Raw genomic sequence first — 17,926 nt, 5'->3', positions numbered from 1 at the left:
TACTCTACTGTACTCCACTCTACTGTGCTCTACTCTACTGTGCTCCACTCTACTGTGCTCCACTCTACTGTACTCTACTCTACTGTGCTCTACTCTACTGTACTCCACTCTACCCTACTGTACTCCACTCTACTGTGCTCCACCCAACTGTGCTCCACCCTAGTGTGCTCCACTCTACTGTACTCCACTCTACTGTACTCTACTCTACTGTACTCTACTCTACTGTACTCCACTCTACTGTACTCTACTCTACTGTGCTCTTCTCTACTGTACTCCACTCTACTTTACTCTACTCTACTGTGCTCTACTCTACTGTACTCCACTCTACTGTACTCTACTGTACTCTACTCTACTGTGCTCTACTCTACTGTGCTCTACTCTACTGTGCTCCACTCTACTGTACTCTACTCTACTGTGCTCTACTCTACTGTGCGCCACTATACTGTACTCCACTCGACTCTGCTGTACTCCACTCTACTGTGCTCCACCCTACTGTGCTCCACCCTACTGTGCTCCACTCTACTGTGCTCCACCCTACTGTACTCCACTCTACTGTGCTCCACCCTACTTTGCTCCACTCTACTGTACTCCACTCTACCCTACTGTACTCCACTCTACTGTGCTCCACCCTACTTTGCTCCACTCCACTGTACTCCACTCTACCCTACTGTACTCCACTCTACTGTGCTCCACCCAACTGTGCTCCACTCTACTGTACTCCACTCTACTGTACTCTACTGTACTCTACTCTACTGTGCTCCACTCTACTATACTCTACTGTGCTCTACTCTACTGCTCCACTCTACTGTACTCCACTCTACCCTACTGTGCTCCACTCTACTGTATTCCACTCTACGGTGCTCCATCCAACTGTGCTCCACCCTACTGTGCTCCACTCTACTGTATTCCACTCTACTGTACTCCACTCTACTGTGCTCTACTCTACTGTGCTCAACTCTACTGTGCTCAACTCTACTGTACTCTACTCTACTGTACTCTACTCTACTGTGCTCTACTCTACTGTACTCCACTCTACTATACTCTACTGTGCTCTACTCTACTGTGCTCTACCCTACTGTACTCCACTCTACTGTACTCCACTCTACTGTACTATACTCTTCTCTACTGTACTCTGCTCTACTGTGCTCTACTCTACTGTACTCCACTCTACTGTACTCTACTCTAGTGTGCTCTACTCTACTGTGCTCTACTGTACTCCACTCTACTGTACTCTACTCTACTGTACTCTACTCTACTGTACTCCTCTCTACTGCGCTCTACTCTACTGTGCTCTACTCTACTGTGCTCTACTCTACTGTACTCCACTCTACTGTACTCCACTCAACTGTAATCTACTCTACTGTGCTCTACTTTACTGTGCTCCACTCTACTGTACTCCACTCTACTCTACTCTACTCTACTGTGCTCTACTCTACTGTGCTCCACTCTACTGTGCTCCACTCTACTTTACTCCACTCTACTGTACTCCACTCTACTGTGCTCCACCCTACTGTGCTCCACCCTACTGTACTCCACTCTACTGTACTCCACTCTACTGTACTCCACTCTACTGTACTCTACTGTGCTCTACTCTACTGTGCTCTACTCTACTGTACTCCACTCTACCCTACTGTACTCCACTCTACCCTACTGTACTCCACTCTACTGTACTCCACCCTACTGTGCTCCACCCTACTGTGCTCCACCCTACTGTGCTCCACTCTACTGTACTCCACTCTACCCTACTGTACTCCACTCTACTGTGCTCCACTCTACTGTGCTCCACCCTACTGTGCTCCACCCTACTGTACTCCACTCTACTGTACTCCACTCTACTCTACTCTACTGTACTGTACTCTACTGTACTCCACTCTACTGTACTCTACTCTACTGTGCTCTACTCTACTGTACTCCACTCTACTGTACTCGACTGTACTCCACTCTACCCTACTATACTCCACCCTACTGTGCTCCACCCTACTGTGCTCCACCCTACTGTGCTCCACTCTACTGTACTCCACTCTACTGTACTCTACTCTACTCTACTCTACTGTGCTCTACTCTACTGTACTCCACTCTACTGTACTCTACTCTACTTTACTCCACTCTACTGTACTCTACTCTACTTTACTCCACTCTACCCAACTGTACTCTCACTCTACTGTACTCCACTCTACCGTGCTCCACCCTACTGTGCTCCACCCTACTGTGCTCCACTCTACTGTACTCCACCCTACTGTACTCCACTCTACTGTGCTCCACCCTACTGTACTCCACTCTACTGTGCTCCACCCAACTGTGCTCCACCCTACTGTGCTCCACTCTACTTTATTCCACTCTACTGTACTCCACTCTACTGTGCTCTACTCTACTGTGCTCTACTCTACTGTGCTCTACCCTACTGTACTCCACTCTAGTGTACTCCACTATACTGTACTCTACTGTGCTCTACTCTACTGTGCTCTACTCTACTGTGCTCTACCCTACTGTACTCTACTCTACTGGACTCTACTCTACTGTGCTCTACTCTACTGTACTCCACTCTACTGTACTCTACTGTGCTCCACTCTACTCTGCTCCACTCTACTCTGCTCCACTCTACTGTGCTCCACTCTACTGTGCTCCACTCTACTGTGCTCTACTCTACTGTGCTCCACTCTACTGTACTCTACTCTACTGTACTCTACTCTACTGTGCTCCACTCTACTGTGCTCCACTCTACTGTACTCCACTCTACTGTACTCTACTCTACTGTGCTCTACTCTAGTGTACTCTGCTCTACTGTACTCCACTCTACTGTGCTTTACCCTACTGTACTCCACTCTACTGTACTCTACTGTGCTCCACTCTACTCTGCTCCACTCTACTCTGCTCCACTCTACTGTGCTCCACTCTACTGTACTCCACTCTACTGTACTCTACTGGGCTTTACCCTACTGTACTCCACTCTACTGTGCTTTACCCTACTGTACTCCACTCTACTGTGCTTTACCCTACTGTACTCCACTCTACTGTGCTTTACCCTACTGTACTCCACTCTACTGTGCTTTACCCTACTGTACTCCACTCTACTGTGCTTTACCCTACTGTACTCCACTCTACTGTACTCTACTGTGCTCTACCCTACTGTACTCCACTCTACTGTACTATACTCTTCTCTACTGTACTCTGCTCTACTGTGCTCTACTCTACTGTACTCCACTCTACTGTACTCTACTCTAGTGTGCTCTACTCTACTGTGCTCTACTGTACTCCACTCTACTGTACTCTACTCTACTGTACTCTACTCTACTGTACTCCTCTCTACTGCGCTCTACTCTACTGTGCTCTACTCTACTGTGCTCTACTCTACTGTACTCCACTCTACTGTACTCCACTCAACTGTAATCTACTCTACTGTGCTCTACTTTACTGTGCTCCACTCTACTGTACTCCACTCTACTCTACTCTACTCTACTGTGCTCTACTCTACTGTGCTCCACTCTACTGTGCTCCACTCTACTTTACTCCACTCTACTGTACTCCACTCTACTGTGCTCCACCCTACTGTGCTCCACCCTACTGTACTCCACTCTACTGTACTCCACTCTACTGTACTCTACTCTACTGTACTCTACTGTGCTCTACTCTACTGTGCTCTACTCTACTGTACTCCACTCTTCTGTACTGCACTCTACTGTGCTCTACTCTACTGTGCTCTACTCTACTGTGCTCCACTCTACTGTACTCTACTCTACTGTACTCCACTCTACCCTACTGTACTCCACTCTACCCTACTGTACTCCACTCTACTGTACTCCACCCTACTGTGCTCCACCCTACTGTGCTCCACCCTACTGTGCTCCACTCTACTGTACTCCACTCCACTCTACTGTGCTCCACTCTACTGTGCTCCACCCTACTGTGCTCCACTCTACTGTACTCCACTCTACTGTACTCCACTCTACTCTACTGTACTGTACTCTACTCTACTGTACTCCACTCTACTGTACTCTACTCTACTGTGCTCTACTCTACTGTACTCCACTCTACTGTACTCGACTGTACTCCACTCTACCCTACTATACTCCACCCTACTGTGCTCCACCCTACTGTGCTCCACCCTACTGTGCTCCACTCTACTGTACTCCACTCTACTGTACTCTACTCTACTCTACTCTACTCTACTGTGCTCTACTCTACTGTACTCCACTCTACTGTACTCTACTCTACTTTACTCCACTCTACTGTACTCTACTCTACTTTACTCCACTCTACCCAACTGTACTCTCACTCTACTGTACTCCACTCTACCGTGCTCCACCCTACTGTGCTCCACCCTACTGTGCTCCACTCTACTGTACTCCACCCTACTGTACTCCACTCTACTGTGCTCCACCCTACTGTACTCCACTCTACTGTGCTCCACCCAACTGTGCTCCACCCTACTGTGCTCCACTCTACTTTATTCCACTCTACTGTACTCCACTCTACTGTGCTCTACTCTACTGTGCTCTACTCTACTGTGCTCCAGTCTACTGTGCTCTACTCTACTGTGCTCTACCCTACTGTACTCCACTCTAGTGTACTCCACTATACTGTACTCTACTCTACTGTGCTCTACTCTACTGTGCTCTACTCTACTGTGCTCTACCCTACTGTACTCTACTCTACTGGACTCTACTCTACTGTGCTCTACTCTACTGTACACCACTCTACTGTACTCTACTGTGCTCCACTCTACTCTGCTCCACTCTACTCTGCTCCACTCTACTGTGCTCCACTCTACTGTGCTCCACTCTACTGTGCTCTACTCTACTGTGCTCCACTCTACTGTACTCTACTCTACTGTGCTCCACTCTACTGTGCTCCACTCTACTGTACTCCACTCTACTGTACTCTACTCTACTGTGCTCTACTCTAGTGTACTCTGCTCTACTGTACTCCACTCTACTGTGCTTTACCCTACTGTACTCCACTCTACTGTACTCTACTGTGCTCCACTCTACTCTGCTCCACTCTACTCTGCTCCACTCTACTGTACTCCACTCTACTGTACTCTACTGTGCTTTACCCTACTGTACTCCACTCTACTGTGCTTTACCCTACTGTACTCCACTCTACTGTGCTTTACCCTACTGTACTCCACTCTACTGTGCTTTACCCTACTGTACTCCACTCTACTGTGCTTTACCCTACTGTACTCCACTCTACTGTACTCTACTGTGCTCCACTCTACTCTGCTCCACTCTACTCTGCTCCACTCTACTGTGCTCCACTCTACTGTGCTCCACTCTACTGTGCTCTACTCTACTGTGCTCCACTCTACTGTACTCTACTCTACTGTGCTCCACTCTACTGTGCTCTACTCTACTGTACTCCACTCTACTGTACTCTACTCTACTGTGCTCTACTCTAGTGTACTCCACTCTACTGTGCTTTACCCTACTGTACTCCACTCTACTGTACTCTACTCTACTGGACTCTACTCTACTGTGCTCTACTCTACTGTACTCCACTCTACTGTACTCTACTCTACTGTGCTCCACTCTACTGTGCTCTACTCTAGTGTACTCTACTCTACTGTACTCCACTCTACTGTACTCTACTCTACTGTACTCCACTCTACTGTACTCCACTCTACTGTGCTCCACTCTACTGTGCTCCACTCTACTGTACTCTACTCTACTGTACTCTACTCTACTGTACTCCACTCTACTGTGCTCCACTCTACTGTGCTCCACTCTACTGTACTCTACTCTACTGTACTCCACTCTACTGTACTCTACTCTACTGTACTCCACTCTACTGTACTCTGCTCCATTGTAGAGTGCAGCAGAGTGCAGCAGAGTACAGTAGAGTGGAGCTATTTCTCCACTCTACTCTACTGAGAGTTATTTCTCTCAACATGGGGACAGGAGAGCTGTCAGTCAATAAGTGTGAAAAAGTACTTTTTACTTATTTGAAAAAGTAATCTAATTTGTAATGAGTTACACACAACACTGAGCATAAGTATAATCAAATTCATGAAATGTTAAATTAGTGTTTATTGTGGTTGTTGGATTTTCCATATTTTCAGAAGTCCCTGCTGGAATAATTAGTGGCATATGTGTTGTGCATGTACTTCAGTCTGTATGTGTATAATAAAGTCTTTGTTTAACTCTGATCAGTTTGCGGTAGACAGTGTTTTGAAGCTCGGAGACTTCGACGAGCAGAAGATCGCTGTGATTGGAGGATCTCACGGAGGATTCCTGGCTTGTCATCTGATTGGACAGTATCCTGAGTTTTACAAGGCGTGTGTGGCTCGAAACCCCGTCACGAATCTGGCCTCCATGATCGGCAGCACAGACATTCCCGACTGGTAATGTGACATGAAACATCATCACACTAAAGTTCATAAGAGTGATTTCAGATCAAATTTAACAAATTTATTGTTTCACCCTCATTTCTGATTGAGTGGTGAAATTAGACACCAGTTTAAAGTTTTTTTTGCAATTCTTTCCATACTCAGTGATGTGAAATATTAAAATGCCCCTATTATACTTTTTAGGATATGACCTTTCATGTGGTGTGTAGTAGAGCTGTTTGTGAATGTTAAAGGTCTGCAAAGATAAAAGTGCATGAAAAATAAAAGTTTTTGTCTCCTAAAAGGAAGAAGTGATTCTGAACTGAAACGAGTCGTCAGTAATTCAGTCTCACTTCCTGCTGAACCGGTTTGTAACTAATTAGCATAATTCCCTCCTCTGGTCCTGATTGGGAGGCGGCGCTTGTCAGTCACATGGCAGGGTTTCCCATACATTCATTTATTTGTGGCGGCCCGCCACATTATCAACGCTGACCGCCACACATTGAATTTCAAATGTTTTTTTAAATCAAACTTCGTTCACACACACATATATGAAACACTTGCATACACATATACTAAGTAATCAAACATACATGTATACTGCTGAATGCTCAAACAAATACATATGAAATGCACAACGACACACCTAAAGTCGCTCACGCACATACACGCAAACTCTACACACACACACGAGATGCACGCAAGCACACACAAACTCTCAACGCACATATGAGACACGCGCACACTTACACAAACTCTCTACGCACATACTCATTTGAGACGCGAGCACACACAAACAAACTCTACGCATATACTCATATGAGACGCGAGCACACACACACACACACACACACAAACTCTCCGCGCACATACTCATATGAGACGCGAGCACACACACACACACACACACACAAACTCTACGCATATACTCATATGAGACGCGAGCACACACACACAAAGTCTCCGCGCACATATGAGACACGCGCACACTTACACAAGCTCTCTACGCACATACTCATTTGAGACGCGAGCACACACAAACAAACTCTACGCATATACTCATATGAGACGCGAGCACACACACACACACACACACACACAAACTCTACGCACATACTCATATGAGACGCGAGCACACACACACAAACTCTACGCACATACTCATATGAGACGCGAGCACACACACACACACACACACACACACACAAACTCTACGCACATACTCATATGAGACGCGAGCACACACACACAAACTCTACGCACATACTCATATGAGACGGGAGCACACACACACACACACACACACAAACTCTCCGCGCACATACTCATATGAGACGCGAGCACACACACACACACACACACACAAACTCTACGCATATACTCATATGAGACGCGAGCACACACACACAAACTCTACGCACATACTCATATGAGACGCGAGCACACACACACACACACAAACTCTACGCACATACTCATATGAGACGCGAGCACACACACACACACACACACACACACACACACACAAACTCTACGCATATACTCATATGAGACGCGAGCACACACACACACACACACACACAAACTCTACGCATATACTCATATGAGACGCGAGCACACACACACACACAAACTCTACGCACATACTCATATGAGACGCGAGCACACACACACACACACACACACAAACTCTCCGCGCACATACTCATATGAGACGCGAGCACACACACACACAGTACATGATATGATTCTCAGTGTGAACGGAAGTCACACATTGGTAAGTGCATTTTTTGTTAACAGAGACTGAGAGTCCATTACTTTTTGTTTTTGGTTGTTTTGTTCATTTATTGAGAGTGAGGAGTTGTCGTCATGGTACAGAGCCCCTCCCCTCGATATCACGGGATCCTCCCCTCTCCGCCATGTTGGCAGGATTCCGGCGGCAAAACATGATTGTTTACGTGTGTTGTTAACTCGGTAGTAGAGGAGGTTTTACCATGCCTGGAAGTCACTGCTGCGTTAAAAACTGCTAAATAGATAAAGGTAAATAAATTAGGGAAACAGTAAAAAGCATTTAAGACAGAAAGTGCCCATTTTTTTTCAAGTTACAGTCTACACTTTAGATTACCATCTGTCTGCAGCCTCGTCTGAATCTCATACACCTTGCATTCACACTGTTAATGGCTTTAATCTAACCAGGACATTTACATTTACATCTTGCAATCACACATTTAACTACCCTAGCCAACCCAGAACTGGTTTGTCCACTTTGCAGCCCTAAACAAACCTAAACATACACGGCTTGTTGGAAACGTTTGTGTACATTGAACATCTCGTTACAATCTAGTCCGTCTCTGTCCCGCCGAAATAATAAATGCGCGAAAATTAAAGAGCTCTGGAATGTTAAGTCGTGCCTCTGTGAAGTTCTGGAGGCGTTGCCCCTGGCAACCGATAGCGTCTCCTGCCATCATGGCCGACCGGCTCAGACCCCGCCCAAATCGGCACGTGGCGACTCACTCTCAATTGCGGATATTTAAAATGTTTTTTGTATTCAGTGTTAATTAGTCTTTGGAAATAAAAGTTTATTGATCTTTGAAAAGATGTACCTGCATTATTATGCCATTATCATTATTTTAGATGAAAATGGTCTCAGAACGACAATATTATCGTTTATTATCAATATTATCGTTTATCGCAATAATTTCTTGGACAATTTATCATCCAGCTAAATTTGTTATCACAGGCCTAGTTGTTGGTGTTGAGAAGACGCTGTTTTCTGCTGACGAAGCAAATCCACTTGGATGGATATAATAGCATAATACGGCGCATTAAAAAGCATTAAATGAATTTTGTGAAAATTAAGGCCTTACATGGCAATAAAAATCATTACATTTGAATCCAACAGGCATTAAAAAATGTAATTTATTTTGAAGATACCGGCAGAAACCCTGTAATAATGGCACTTTAATGCAATATAAGTGTATAAATGATAGGGAGTAGGTGTCTGATCCAATGTAATGCAAAAAAAAGTACAAAAGTAGGCTTTTCTTTTCGTTTCTTTTGCTTTGCAGTGTATTAAGTGTAATGTATTGTGATATTGTCCTCATGGCGGATTGTTTTGTGTGTGTGTGTGTGTGTGTGTGTGTGTGTGTGTGTGTGTGTGTGTGTGTGCGTACGTGCGTGCGTGTGTGTGTGTGTGTGTGGGTGTGTGTGTTCAGGTGTATGGTGGAAGCTGGATATGAATATAACACAGACGTTCATATTGAACCTGCTACTCTGGAGCAAATGTTGAACAAGTCCCCTATAAAGCACGTGAGCAAGGTGAGCGGATGCATGATTTATTACTCCTAACTGGGTAACACTTTAATAACGCTCTGTTATTAATAAGTAACTATGCAGGAAGCAATGCAGGACTAATGAGTAGTTCTACATTAATACTTCAGTTACTACTATTAACTAATATAGAAACAAGCACATTTAGGACTAAGATATTAGGAAATCAATAATTAACCCGTCATTAAGAACTAATAGGTAATTGTGACAAATTAAAGAATTACTAATTAATTACTAATCTCAACATTAACATGTCTGAGACGTTAGCAATTGCTTTTTTTTACTCTGAATGTGGTCATAAAACGCATCACTAATTACTCAAGTGTGTCTCTTCAAGCGCTACTAGTGATCTGGATCTGAAGAACATATTTGCACTTTAAATGAATGGTCCGGATCACTAGTAGTTCCTGCGTAGGTGACTCTTGAGTGATTAGTGATGCATTTTATACTATATTCAGAGTAAACGTGATGACTGATTACGTCTCAGACACACGATAATGTTCTTTATAATTTGTCAGTTAGTTAATAGTTATTAATGAGGCAAATATCATTAAGTAATTATTGATTACCTAAAAAAACTATATCCTAAATGTGATATTAAGCTTGTTTCAATATTGAGTCAATCGTAGTAGCTGAAGTGTTAATAGTTCTACTCCTCATTCCTGCATAGTTATGTATTAATGACGGAGCTTTATTCTGAAGTGTTGATCTTCAACGCTCCTGCTTGTGTTCCTCAGGTGAAAGCCCCAGTTCTTCTGATGCTGGGTGAGGAGGACAAGCGTGTTCCCAGTAAGCAGGGTATCGAGTACTACCGAGCGCTGAAGGCATCGCAGGTGCCGGTGAGGTGAGTACAGCCACAGCGGCTCGTTCATATCTCAATCATTCCAGGTCGCATGGACACGCCGAAGCGACTAAAAGTTCTGTATTATGAATTTTTAAGGCCAGACAAGTAATTTGGTGAGGTCAGTTTGTACAGAAAGACGACACACATGCGCACATGTTATATTCAAACACACATACCTATAGACTGAGCACGTAATACACATGTGCGCCGTCAGCGTTTCACAGATTCACGTTTTTGAGGCTTACGCGGAGATGATAAAGTTTTCAGCAATTTTCAAAACTTAGTTTGCGTTCTCGAGCTCAAACACTAGCTGCGTTTACATGGACCCTTATAATCGGATTGACGGCTCAATCGGACTAAAAAACCTTCATGTTAACACCTCAATCGATCCGATTGGGATTTCGATCGGACTGAAAGGGCTGGTTTATTCCTTTAGAACATGTAAACACTTGATCGGATTGGAAACTGAAACTGAAAGGACTGCGCATGTGCACTGATGTAGAAATAGCGTAATGACGTATGACACACGGAACGAGCCGTTCTTCCTGTTGAATAAAGTGTCGTATAAATGAGTGTCCCGTTATTCTAAAATCCTCATTTCTCAGCGTGTGTGAAGTGGAGCAGGACGACGTCACCAGTGCTCGTTTCAGACTCTCTCACACACACACACACACGACTGGTTTCGGGCGCGGGGTTTCACTGCGTGATCAATATAAGCAGCGGCACAACGGTTCATGCGCTCATCGTCTCCAAATCATGACCAGAGACGGATAAATATTAAGTCTGCTGTTTAAATCAAATAAAGAACCAATAGAGGAGAATAGGTATGTGTGAACGGCGGCAGTGTTCCTGCAGTGTGTGCATGTCAGAAAATCTGTTCCGATTTAAAGCTTGTGACATATAAACGCGCACATCAACCCGATCACTTTATTTATCGTTCATGTAAACACCGGGTTCGGATTCATCAATCGGATTGATTTCATTCCGATTGAACCAAAAGGCGTCCATGTAAACGTAGCTAGTGTTGTTGTGCGGGGAACGGCCAGAACACATGCAAAGTTTCTGTTTTCATTTTAAACGGTGTGTGTTAGCGGCCGCTAAGTTAATAACTAATGATCTTTACGACGGAAGTGAATCAATCAAAACTAACTTTATCTTGACTATAACTTTATTGTAGATCTGCTGTAAAGCCTGAACAATCTCTGTTACTGTAATCTTCTATTATCACTGTAAAGCTGCTGTGAAACTCTATACTGCTACAGCGCTGTAGAAATGACTTGACATTCGTGTGTCCACAGATTGCTGTGGTACCCAGGCAATAATCACGCTTTGTCCAAAGTCGACGCAGAATCAGATGGGTTTATAAACGCCGCTCTCTGGGTTATCCAACACCTTTCTCTGTGATGTCACTTCCTCTACATAAACCATAATCAGCTCTGCTCATGATTGTACCAGCTCTCTCATTGATAACAGCTGCATCGCCATATTGAGGCATTATCTTGGTGCTTTTTTCCTTGAATTGATTCAGAACTCAATCAAAATCTCTTATACTGAAGCAGAAAGCACTTGACGAGGTTCACAGGCATATTGTGTGATATTTGAAGAAATGAAAATGATATGGTACCATAAGTATGTTTTAAATAATTCAATCTAATTTACACTAAATAACATTTGAAAAATACTACAAATCTTTCTGCTTTTGAAAATGGTATTCAGTTTTTAGTTATTGGCTAATTATATCTGTGCCAAGCTGCTGACCGGTTTATTGTACCATTATTTCACTATTATTATTTTTTGTAATATGCTTTCTTTCTGGGATATGCACTAAACAACTTACTGCATTCTTTTCAATAAAATGTTCTGAATACGTTTCTGTAAGTCTGATTTATACTTTTTCCATTACGCGCTGTAAACCTCATCCCTGCTGGTCTCTTTCACGTTATATTATTTAGTTTCTAAAATATGGTATATGTGCGCCATCAATATCTGTATAAAGCTAGATAACAGATCGAATGCTATGATCATGCAATAAGAGAGGGAAAAATCAGGTTTAGTGCAAAAGAGAAAGATATTGTGGGCGAAAGCCCCGAAAGCCCCAGCCTTTCATTTGTGATGAAATCTCTTAATTTCAGTAACTATGTTCAAACCAAGAATAACTAATATTAATCCTTCTTGCATCACATGCTTCACCACTTCTGAACATCTGTTCCCAGACTGCGTGTGTGTGTGTGTGTGTGTGTGTGTGTGTGTGTGTGTGTGTGTGTGTGTGTGTGTGTGTGTGTGTGTGTGTGTGTGTGTGTGTGTGTGTGTGTGTGTGTGTGTGTGTGTGTGTGTGTGTGTGTGTGTGTGTGTGTGTGTGTGTGTGTGTGTGTGTGTGTGATTGACTTTCAGTTACTGCAGAATGTCTTTCACTTCCATGAAAAGGTGAACACTGTTAACATAAATACTCAGACCCGGCGTTTCTGATGTCTTTGCTTCCCTGTGTGAATGTAAGAGAGACACAGTGTTGTCTGGAGTTGCAAACCTTTGGTAAGTGATTTTCTGTTTTTTAAATATGTTCCATATAAAGGGGAAGGCAAGCAAATCATTTACAGCACGACATATTCAATACTCTGTAAAATAAATCCTACATAGTACAGTGAATAAATATTGTTTAGTTTGTTTGCAATAAAATACTTGAATGTGCATATGCTTTTATTACCTTTTTACTTTACATAGTAACTGTAACAAATAAGTAATGCACTTCATAGTTCTAGTGAATATAGGATAGTACAACTTTCATTTTTAATAGGGATGGTGGGGTGGTGATGGCGCAGTGGATAAGACACATGCCTTTGGTGTGAGAGACCCGGGTTCGAATCCACTGTGAGACACCAATGTGTCCCTGAGCAAGACACTTAACCCCTAGTTGCTCCAGAGGCGTGCGACCTCTGACATATATAGCAATTGTAAGTCGCTTTGGATAAAAGCGTCAGCTAAATGAATAAATGTAAATGTAAACGTAGGGATGCACCGATCCGATACTCAGCGTCGGTATCGGCTCCGATACTGCCATTTCTGCCGGTGTCGTGCCAAGGTACTGACCCCCGAAAGGAAGTGTATCCCCGGTCGCGGGAGCGCGCTCGCGTTCAGCATAACGTGTGCCATTGGTTTGACCAAGGTAAATGAAACGATAATACGTGAATTGTTTAAGTTATCGTTTTACTATTGTTGTTTTATCAAGGAGGTTTAGCATAGACCGCTATCACGTGGCCCATCAAAATAAGTTATTTTATTCTTCTGAAGGCTAACGATCGACCTTCATTGCACTGAATTGAGAATGTCTAGTTACTGAAAAACCAAGACGACCATACCGTTTCACTCATAAAGCAAACAGCCTTTGGATATTAAAGGTGCATAGCGCAAGTGTCTGAGTTTGTGCAGAACTATGCCCCCTCTGGCAACAAGCGAAACTGCAACCAGAGTGTGTTTTCTGTGTCTTACGTGGAGTTTGCCTTGGGATTTTGAATGGACTACAAGCCGGTCTCTTTGAATCCATCTTCTGCTTTTGTCGCTCGAGTTGTCTTCGCTGATACGGAGAATTGCGGCGAATACACAAACCTGCCAGACATAGCCAGGTGAGCGTGAACGCGCATGACGTCACGCCCAGTCTCAAATTTCCGTCCCGAATCCCTCTTATTTATTTTACTGTACAGGATTATACAGGCAATCACAGTGATCAGAGAAGGGCTCATTCAGCCCATCACGCAATTGTTTATGCATGTATGGGTTAGAAAAATGGGTATTTTTAACATGAACTGTTGCTCAATGCACCTTTAAATTGTTCTGAAACCCCCTTTCCATGGTGAATTATTATCAAAATTATTTAATAATGCATTGCACTTAAATAGTAGGCTGGTCGATGTCATACACAAAAAGTGATTGTACAGATGATGCCATCAGGTGTTTTATTTTGTGAATACTTTACATCATGTCTAATAACAGCAGTGAATATGGACACATTTCTTGTTTCCTGAAAAGTTGTAGTGGGATACAGATTTTTTCTGTCCGTATTTTCGACCCGCCAAAACATGTATCCCCCCTCTAAAATCTGCAGATGATGGCCTATCCTCAAGTGTTTTATTTTGTGAATACTTTACATCATGTGTGAAAAATGATGAATTATAGATGCATGCTCTGTGTTTTTCTATTTTGTTTCTAAGATGACCTGACTGATATATGTCACTTCTGTGGATCAGAAGGGCCTGAGGCAGATTTGAGTTGGGTAAATCAAACTTAAGAAATGTGAAATTAAATGTTTTGTGATAAAGTTATTAAGAATTTTCTTGTATTTGTCACTGGATCTACTGTGTGTATCCTATTATACATTAAAACTGAAAGTGTACTGGAGACTCTCAAGTTCAGGCCTAAGCTTCAAGAATTCCTAGATGCAAAAGTGTTCTGGTGTGTGGAAGTGTTCGATGTTCATTTTGCAGGAGCTTTGGTGTTTGTTGAGGAGAAACTGAAAGTGTTTGATAGTCTGGTGTTGGCAGTGCGGATGCTCTGGTTCCTCCTGCCAGAGGGTAGAACGGTGAAGTGTGTGTGTGTGGAGTCCTTCATGATGCTGACGGCCCTCCAAATACACTGAGCATTGCAGATGTCATAGATTGGTGGGAGTGCAGTTCCTATGATCTTACTAGCTGTCTTCACTATCGGCTGCGGTCGGAGGCCCTACATTTCCCACGCCAGAAAGTGATGCAACTGACTGAAACACTCTCTATAGTATCTCTGTAGAATGTGGTGAGGATGGGTGGTGGGGGGCTTTCCTTGCTTTCTTGGCGCCACAGGAATTGGAGACGTTGATGGGCCATCATCTGTGCAATATGGAGATGGGGTACTTTTATAGCAGGTTTAAATACGGACAGAAAAAATCTGTATACCACTATAACTTTTCGGGAAACAAGAAATGTGTCCATATTCACTGCTGTTATTAGACATGATGTAAAGTATTCAAAAAAATAAAACACTTGAGGATAGGTCATCATCTGTACAATCGCTTTTTGTGTATGAAATTGACCAGCCTACTATTTAAGTGCAAAGGAGGATTGGGGATTCAGAACAATCGTTAGCCTACAGCAGGCGCGGATTTATGGGCGGGCCAGGGTGGGCACGTGCCCACCGAGATTGACAGGTGGCCCACCCAATCAGATTAATAAAAACGAAATTTTAATTTTAATAATAATTATAATAATTAATTAATTAAGTTTGGCCATATACGACCCGCCGAACACTTTATATGTTATATGACAAGCCTGAGCGCGTCCATCTCTGGCTCAGCGCCAGCCAACGCGCGAACGCACCGTTGAATCTGGCAGTTATGTCATGTCACTGTACATTTTTGTCCAGACTTTGACACCCTTGCAAGGAGAGGGGACGAGGCTCATTGTTCACATGAACACCGTGTCTTAGAAAGACAAAGACGGGCCCGTTCACATATCTTGTCTTTTGCGCGCTCAAGTTTGTTATTTCAGATGTACGCGCTCATAATGGAAGCGACGCGGTCGTGGTCAGGCATCTGATTGACTCGTCAAACGCATGCGTTTCGACTGCCAAGGGACTCGCGATTTGTCATAAAAGCGCGCGTTCTTAACGTGCACTTTGTGGTTGAGGAAAAAGCGCGTCCGAAACGCGCGTTTTTTGTGTGATCTGCTATTTAATGATATTGTTTCTGTCTGCATGTGTTTTATGCCTCTGAAGTGTTTTTGTAACAAGAAAAGAAAAACAACTCTCGGTTTCAAGTTCACTGTTTTTTATTTCAGCACCTCGTACAGTCCCTTAATCCCTTCGTTCGAGACACATCTCGCAAATTTTCCAGTTGTAATTCCGGTTACACTTTATAGGCTAATAAAGTTTCATACATTATTATTTTATTTTTTTTAATGCAAAAACCACAAATTTCTGGCGCGCGTTTTCCGTGACCACAAAGTGCACGTTAAGAACGCGCGCTTTTATGGCAAATCGCGCGTCTCGCATGCGTTATGAATACTTTAGCTTGCCATCAGTGTTGCCAGATGTACGATAATTATCGTATTTGTACGATAATTTTGAACTCTGTACGATGTACGATCAATAATGAAAAAAATCCCATAATTTACGATAATTTCAGAGTTTTCAGTCGTTCGTCCAAACACACATCCTACCGCTTCTCTCGCTGACCCAGAATCATTTTGCAGGCTCACCTGCCTGCACGCAAGCACGTATACACACACACACACACACACACACAGGCACCACACGTGTCGCCCGGCCCGCACGTCAACACTACTCCATCTAATCCATCCTACATGTTGGGATAAATAGCTGTATTCTGCACGTTTACGTCGTGTACGATAATGTTCTTCCAAATACGATCATTTTGAACGGTAAGATAATTGGACATTTCCAATCTGGCAACACTGCTTGCCATACGCATGTGGTGCAGGCTGCAGCGCGCTCGTTTTTCCAGACGCGCATATATGCCGCGGCGAGATGAAAAGCATTATAAAGCACCATAAAGTTTTCGTGCACTATATTTCAAGTGTTCTGAAGCCATTATAGTAGATAGAAATTAACATTTAAATCATTAAATTCTAGATCACGTAAACTTTTCTCTCCGCTGCGGCTGTCAGTCATTCTTCATTCAGTATTCAGCGTCGCGTTCGGTTACGACAGTCAACATGATGAAACTCTCTCCAAGATGATTCTATGTTACTATTATTATACTTGATCTGTAGATAAAGCTCTATGGTTTCGCATAAAACAACTTTATCTTGTTAGACTTTATTGCTGTAACGTTAACTTATGTTTCTCCCGTGTGTCTGTTAGATCACAACACTAGAGTAGAGTCCACTATAATTGTTCTTCACGCGCACAGTAACTAACATTTAAAACTGTATAGATAGATACTGTATAATACACTACGCATCAATATGTCTTTCGTTTGTGCTTTGAACTTTTCAATGCGGACTCGTCGCGCTGTGACTCCGTGTTGCTTCAAGGGCATCATTCTGCGCTCGGGATGCGCATAAGCGCTGTGTGCCGCACTGTATTGCAGCCTTTCATATCATAATACAGTAACGCAATGAAATATTATTAATGGCCTTTCTTGTTCTTTGCTATCTATCATATGTTGCTGCCCCATTAAACAGGTGTGCTATACATTTAAGACATGTCTCAGTTGTATAGTAGCCTATACCCAGCCAGCACAGCCATGTGGGGCCACATGGGATTGACCTGGGCTATCTAACTGGGACCCAGCCAGTTTTGTCCATGGTTTCCATGTAGGCCCCACATGGGTTTGCCCAGATGAAATGAACACTGCTAGGTGTGCACACTACAGTCTGTTAAATGTAACACATATCAGTGTTGGAGTTAATGAGATAATTAATTGATTGAATAATGATTGGGCA

At 43.3% G+C, this 17,926-nt stretch overlaps 1 protein-coding gene across 1 annotated transcript in view; it reads left to right on the top strand.

The window, feature by feature from the left end:
- Nucleotides 1–12,367, top strand: part of LOC143724551 (acylamino-acid-releasing enzyme-like) — a 50,341-nt gene extending 37,974 nt beyond the window's left edge. The window contains exons 20-23 of the mRNA XM_077217695.1: nucleotides 6,150–6,340; nucleotides 9,541–9,643; nucleotides 10,393–10,499; nucleotides 11,798–12,367. Coding sequence (XP_077073810.1) covers nucleotides 6,150–6,340; nucleotides 9,541–9,643; nucleotides 10,393–10,499; nucleotides 11,798–11,903 — 507 coding nt within the window. The 3' untranslated portion in view covers nucleotides 11,904–12,367. The remainder of the gene's footprint in view (nucleotides 1–6,149; nucleotides 6,341–9,540; nucleotides 9,644–10,392; nucleotides 10,500–11,797) is intronic.
- The last annotated feature ends 5,559 nt before the right edge of the window (nucleotides 12,368–17,926 follow it).

The sequence above is a fragment of the Siphateles boraxobius genome, unplaced genomic scaffold (assembly GCF_051911475.1).
Source record: "Siphateles boraxobius isolate OS27281-9 unplaced genomic scaffold, OSU_SipBor_1 75, whole genome shotgun sequence".
In the NCBI taxonomy this organism is placed as follows: domain Eukaryota; kingdom Metazoa; phylum Chordata; class Actinopteri; order Cypriniformes; family Leuciscidae; genus Siphateles; species Siphateles boraxobius.
This window is presented reverse-complemented; position numbering and strand designations above follow the sequence as displayed.